Source organism: Halyomorpha halys, unplaced genomic scaffold (assembly GCF_000696795.3).
Source record: "Halyomorpha halys isolate HHAL.00 unplaced genomic scaffold, Hhal_1.1 Scaffold550.1, whole genome shotgun sequence".
NCBI classification, from domain to species: Eukaryota; Metazoa; Arthropoda; class Insecta; order Hemiptera; family Pentatomidae; genus Halyomorpha; species Halyomorpha halys.
Window position 1 is genome coordinate 342,588 of NW_027112242.1, and position 7,516 is coordinate 350,103.

At 29.4% G+C, this 7,516-nt stretch overlaps 1 protein-coding gene across 7 annotated transcripts in view; it reads left to right on the forward strand.

Annotated features, from left to right (window-relative positions):
- The window catches only part of raskol (Ras GTPase-activating protein raskol), a 758,358-nt gene that overhangs the window by 319,133 nt on the left and 431,709 nt on the right, over positions 1–7,516 (forward strand). For all 7 annotated transcript variants that reach the window (XM_067050212.1, XM_067050211.1, XM_067050213.1 and 4 more), the window contains one exon: positions 7,252–7,391. In XM_067050212.1, the coding sequence (XP_066906313.1) occupies positions 7,252–7,391 (140 nt within the window). The remainder of the gene's footprint in view (positions 1–7,251; positions 7,392–7,516) is intronic.

The window sequence follows — 7,516 nt, forward strand, 5'->3', positions numbered from 1 at the left end:
TTTAAATTTCAATTTTAATGGAGAGGCATCATTGGATGACCTTAACCTTCATGCCTTCATGACTTTTTTTTTTCTTTTTTTCTTTCTCTCTCTCTCTCTCTACATCTCATTCGCTGGTTGTAAAAATATTTTTACAGTTGTAAATAAACTTAATAAAGTAAAAAAAAAAAAAAATCGTACTATAAGTCATTATAATGTTTATTATAATTATAATTAAAATAATTTTAGTTAATACTTTTAGTTGTCAGCATTGCTTAATTAAATATACAATGTATTAATTACCTTAAGAATCTATACATCACGAAAAATCAGTTTGAATCTTTATCTAACAGTCGAGAAGAAACTTTTATTTAAAAAAAAAAATTAATAGAGATTTAAAAAACCCATTAAGAATAAGAAATAAAGTATAATTGACGTGCTTGTTCTAGTAATATTTATTTTTATTTTCAAAATATTTTGTTTTTTTAGATTATATCAATTATAATAATTATATAAAACTGATGCCGGATTTCAATTTAAAGAAAGTAAAATCAGTAATGTGACACCTAAAGAAAATCTATATAAATGAAGCTATAGTACCTTTTTTTTATATTCTGTTTCAACGAAAAAAAAGAGGTTACAGATTTCAACGAAGATGGTTAAAAATAGAATCAATTTATTTTCTGATTATCAACAAACAATTGTTAATTGACTGAGATTTATCTTTCCTTGGACTTGAAACCTGAGATCGCCCCTTCTTTCCGTAAGGGTATGCAATGCGTATAACCAGTAAAGTGTTGTGGGTTAGCATGCAGTAGGAATTTTCAGGCTTATATATTACAACATTCTTCTATTATTTTCTATTACTGGCTTAGATCACTCTTTTATTTGATTATAATTCATTTCTTAGTGTAAATAAAAGCTTAATGTTCAATAAAGATCACTAAAGATAAGTTATTTTTAAATTATCTGTGATGTACAAACGAATTCGCTTTCCTTTTAATATTCAGGTATTTTTTTTATAATTAAAATAATTAATTGTTACCTTTTGAAATTATAACGTTTAACTGTTGAAAAACTATAATTTAGTTTTTATTGTTTAATTAGCACACTTAGATATGCACTTTTAGATTGTGCTGCTTACTGTAAATTCGTTATTTGATTCCCGAAAGGTCATATATTCAGTAAGAATAAGATTTGGAGTTCAAGCACCTTGATTTTTTATACACAAATATTATTATTCCGCAATTTTTCCAACATTTTTTTATATTTGAAGTTTTAATTTTATTTAAACATGAACAGCCATGAGAAAAACTTTTTATTTTAATTGTAAAATTAAAATATTTATAGTTATTATAATTTTACGATTATGATTTGATGAATTATGTTATTTTCTAACGGGTTTTAGGCTTGAAATGAAATGAATGAATTATGAGCATTGAATATGTCATGTTGTCACATTGTGCTATGATTTAAACTTTTGTTGCAGTTCTGTTCAATAATTTCCCTCTTCGCTTTTATTTCACTAATGCCATGACTAGTCTCTATTAAATTATTGATTTAAAAGTTGGCCGTCCTATCCTATCCTATAATTCCTCATTTATTAATCTCTTTTATTGTTTTTTTTAATACAATCACTTATATTGTATATCACTTTTATTATCCTTTAAATTATTTTTACTTGTCTAGAGCAGAGAATTTACACAGATTGCAGTCAAATCTTTAATTATTTTTTATTATAAATCAATATTTGATGGATAAGTTAGATATCCTGTCTATTTGGTGTTCCATGACCTCGATTATTTCTTTTATTCATTTAGAGTGATATGTTTATATATATATCTTTACGATCAACTTCCTAGTTTATGATAAAAAGTTTCAAATGATTTAAACGATGCAATATAAAGAACTTCCTTTCTAACAATGTAACAAATTAGTATTTAATTTAATATTAACGTAACATCGGCAGTGCTCTACATTATATGTAATATGAACAGCTTCAACCCATTGAGGTTTAGTCATAGGTTTAGTGCTGTTTTTGGAACAACTGTTATACAAGGAGGTAATTTTTCAAGATCATACACGACCGCCAGATTTTTTCCTTACCAAGGGAAAAATCTCCCATGGGGTCGATTCACAGCCATAATAAATAATGAACATAATAAACTAATTAGCACAGTAACATAATAAATAATTATCTGTCACAGTCTGATTCGAACCGGTGCCGTTGGAGTTAGTAGCACAGCGCCTTACTCCTGAGCCTCCAGTACAACATACCACCGAACCACCCGCTCTGCATTATCCTACGTTTTATTTAGATTGCAAAACTAGTTAGGCGCAATACAGTTCGAGTAGGCGATATATTTTAATCTTAATGAAATACAATCATGAATGAAGGACATGGATATAAAAGCACAAACATGCTCTATTATTTGTTGTAAATATTCCTTCACATGACTATAACCGAGAAGTTAGATCTTACAACTCACAAGAGCTACCTTCTTTAGAGGCCTAAGCCTGAGGAACAATCGCACTCAGACTCGCAGACCATTGAGGGAGTGAAATAAAAAGAGCCATAAATACATGACAAAGGTGGGGGGAGGCTGGGGTCAGATCGTGAAAGGACAAGTGGAACCATCTGCAATGGTAATACCTTCTGTGTGGTCGCACCTGTCTCTACACGTGTTATCTTCAGCAGCGAACAGCACAAACCAGGAGAAGGGTCTCTGTGGTTTGCAGGTGGCATGGCATTAAATTGTATTATTTAAAATTCTTTCTCTACTACTAATCGAAATTCATTTTTCTCTTAACTACTCACGTATAAAATGAAATATCAATGCTTAAACTTACAAATTTGACCTGATTTTAATATATAAAGTAACATGGAATGACGTTATCTGTGTCATTAATCTGACGATATCTAAAACTCATTGGGAAATACGGTTGGAGTTAGTTTTTCAAGACTCAAGCTATTCCAACTTATCCCTCGGTATCGAAATCGAGCTAACTCTAGTTTAGTAGAAAATTCTCAGGATAATATTTCAATGTGGTCTGAAAAAAAACCAGTAAGTAGTTAAGAAGTGTCAGTTGTTAAAATTAGTTTTAATCACAAGACTGCTCTAATCCTTTAACTCTTATTTTGTGTATATCACAGATGTAACTGCATATTTTCCGGTATCACTTGAAACATTTGTGTAGACCAGGTTGGGCAGTGTATACATTATTTTTACACAATCGAAAAATCATTGGTGAAGTTGTTCATCCATGTATGACACTTGAATAACTCTCGCAGTTGTCAAATCTAAAGTATTTATATTGCCATACAAAGAAATATCGAATATTTATTTATATTATATCCAATATTCATACTTAAATATGAAATATATACTTGATATTCATAAAATTATGAATAATCCTGTTGATTTAAGAAATAAAAAGCCTGAAAATCTCTCACTACCCATCACCGGGAAGATATTTTTCCTATTAGTTAAATTTAATAAAATATTTTATAATGGCTTGTAGATAGTTGACCGTAGATTACTAATTGGAGAACATGGTCGTCATAAAATATTTATTTAAGCCGACGTTTCGACCTGAGTTTCAGTTCTTCATCAGGACTATAGAACAAAAGAGCTAACAACTATCATTTATATAAATATAAAATTGAAACGAAATAGTATACTATCAAATTTGGAATTATACAAAATATTGAATTGAATAATACAAAATATTGAATTGAATAATACAAAATAGTTGATTGATAACCATGGAATTATACAGTAGTAGATTAATAACAATGAAAGATAAAATATAATATTATGTAGGTAAGAAGATATGTATAATAGAAAATTTGAAAGTAGTGTCTAATGTATATATATGTTAATATTCACACTGTTTTTCATATATGTAACTCACCCATTGTATCATATAGTTCATTTTCTGTCATGTTGTTCATGTATATATATATATGTTAATATTCACACTTTTTTTCATATATGTCACTCACCCATTGTATCATATATTTCATTTTCTGTCAATATGTAGATTCAAATTGTTTTTTAGTTTTTTAGACATCTTATATTATACATATCTTCTTTTTACCTATATGATATTATATTTCATCATTCACTGTCTAATACTATGGTTATCAATCAACTATCTTCTGTATTATTCAATTCAATATTTTGTATAATTCCAAATTTGTCAGTATACTATTGCTTTTCAATTTTATTTTTCTATAAATGATGGTTGGTATCTCTTTTGTTCTATAGCCTTAAAGAAGACCTGAAAATCAGGTCGAAACGTCAGCATAAGTAAATAATTTTTTGTTTATTTAAAGTTTTTTTTTCTGACCGCATCCCCGACCCATCTTCTTCAATTAAGAATATTTTATTTAAGATTTATAAAGACCTTAATTTAGGTATAAAAACCATTTAAATTTTTCAAGCTAAATCCTTCTTTTACATTATAGCATATTAGTAAACTTTTTTCATATACTGCTCTACTCTCTTTTTGTAAATATTTTCAAGATAAAATTAGAAAGGCTCTAACTATGCGTTAGAGGGGCGTTAAGTGGGTTAAATTAAACATTTAATTTGCAAATTTCACAGATTTGAAATGAATATAAAAAGTTTACGTGGTTTGGTACATTTATATTATATATAATGTAACATATCATCCTCGTATTCTAAAATATTATCGGGCTAATTTACTTTAATCTGATTAATGAAGAATTGGACTTAATATTATTATTTTCTATATAAGATGATTTGATATCTACCAACTGACAAAAGTAATAAAGAAGGCTTTCAATTTCGCCGTGCGGTTTCGAACGAGGAAAGATCGAGATGCTTTGATGGGATTTTGGTACCCGCCAGTCAAAGCCCCTCTCAGCCGACCACAGAAACCGCACGAGTACCTTCCCTAGTTCACCCTCCGAGTACAGATCATATCTCCATCCCGGTCTCCTTTCCATTCCTGAGTCTTTTGGAGGAAGGTATAAATAAGGCACAGGACACTTATGTAAATTTTGACCTCCTTTTCTCGTTTCTACACTTTATTGTTCTTTACTGTTTACTTCATTGTCTCGAAAGCCGAATCTCTTGTAGTGTTTTCGCTCCTTTTTTAGCCGCGGATTCCTTCTTGAGACTTGGCACTAGGAGTCAGCTCATTATCTCACTTCGTTATTGCTATTTTGTTCGAAATTAAGGAACGAGTTTCTTCCATTTCTACCTGCCCTGTTTTACATGCCTTCTTCCTTACCATGTGAGCTTTCTCAGTTTCTATTTGCCTATGGAAGTAACGACAAGATACTGTCAGTATGGATGCTTCAAATGGTAAAAAACTTGTTCATTAGTATAGTAGTATTCACATAGTATTAATATATTATATATAAACTTATGTGAGAGTTAGTAATAATTTAAAACACTTACTTGTATTTAATTCAATCTCCTAACTAGTTTAAGTAATATTCTTTATAAAATCTTCAGTAGATCATCAAAAGTAGACATTTGAATCTAATAATCTATGAATCAAATATTCAAGGTTTAATAAATTGTAGTAAGAAAAAAAGAAAAATTCTTTGATCGAACATTGTCTACTAATTAAGCAGGGGTCCAACTGAAACCTTAATTTAATGTATATTTTTAAACAATTTTAAATGTTAATATTTAAATAAATATATACGTGTGGAAAATATTCTGAAAACAAAATAACTAAGGGATTATTAGCAAAATAAAAAAAAACTTTGAAATACTTAAAGAAAAAATATTAAGATGTTGATAACCCTACATCTTTAATCTCTTAATGACCTATTCAATTATTTCTTCAAATGGGTCTATAAAATTTTTTTTAATAAAACAAAATCCATTTTTTTTAATCTCTACTCTCTGACAACTAATTTTGGTGTTCCATTAATTTTGGCTACATTACTTCGTTATTCAAACGGGTTCTTATGCATTCCTTCGTGGAACGGATCTCATCCTAACCCTCATCAATTTTGATAAATCCCAAGGATTCTTAGAAATTAATCTTTCCAAATTTAGTCTACTGCGAAGTTCCTTGCCAATATTTAAAATTACAACATATTTTGCATTTGTTAACCCATAAAAAAAAGTATGATTTAATGTTGTTTTTCCACCCTGTATGTAAAAATATAGATACTCTACGTTAATAGCTTTTTTTTTTTTTTTTTTTAGACAAATAAGTATTTGTGAATGTTTCTGCTTTAAATAACAGAAGAAAGAATTTTAAAAAACCTTTTAAAAACTTAAATATAACTCCATTAAATCAAATGAGTTTAGTACCTTTAGGTATTCCTCCAATTATCAATTGAAAACAATTGACGAGTATCTTGAAACTGCAAAGTTTTTTACTATATCTACCATTTTTTTTTCTGACCTCCTAGAAAAATAAACATAAACAAATTAAATCATCGGATATAGTAAAATGGTAGATAGAGGTTTTATCTACCATTTTACTATATCCGATGATCTTGTCAATCAAACGTAAATTTATTAATATGGGAATGAACTGAAATTAAAAAAAAATTCATTTGAGCCATGTTCATTTGCTTATTGTATTATTCTTTCAAAAGACCCATCTCTAACGTTGGTTTCTTAATAGCACGGCTCAATGATATATTAATATTAATATAAATACATATATAAAAGACATCGAAAAGGTTCCATGCCGACAGTAACGATCACTGTTCACTTACTACCACATCCAAATCCGCTAGATCAGCTTTAGCGCAATTCTCCCAACAACGTATCGGTTAATCCCTTTTACGTTCACCAGCCGACTCAGTGCTTTTTACTTTTTCTGGGATATTTATCCCTACAACTTTACCCGCCCATTTTGTTCATCGGAATGCTATCACATCAACATATTTTACCTGATGCGGTTCACGCTTTTCGGGTTGTGTAGCTTTCTGAATATTGCGATTAACTCATCCTTAATCACTCCATATATTTTACGCAATGATTAATATTGGAAGGTTCATATAGCCCAAGCTCCTCTACACCAGAGTTAAAAATTAACGAGGGAAACAATTTTTTGCAGAAGTTGTAGCTCAGTAATTTTAAAAATGAAAAATTATAAACTTTTTCCACCTGTATATAAATATAAATGTACAGCGCTGATAATGAAAATAAATATTTCACATCTAATAAATTGATTTCTTTATTTTATTCACCCTTCTTGCTTATTACTTGTATTGATTAAATGTGGTTCATGATTATTTATTACTAACTCAGCTTTCCACTCTTGCAGACAAAGACCTGAACATCGGACACAGGCCCGCCAATAGCCTCAAAGACGACATGGTGCCCACCCTCAGCTGGGAACCTTACTTCTGTGTCCTGCTTCAAGATGAGCAGACACTGACAGCGTACCGCAGTGAAGAGTTATCTGTGAGTAATAGCTTGTAATTACAATTCTATCAATATACTATAATATTATTAGTAACATGGGACAGTGGATATAATACTTTGTAAATAATCTGGTTGATTTTTTCTGTACTATAAATATATATATA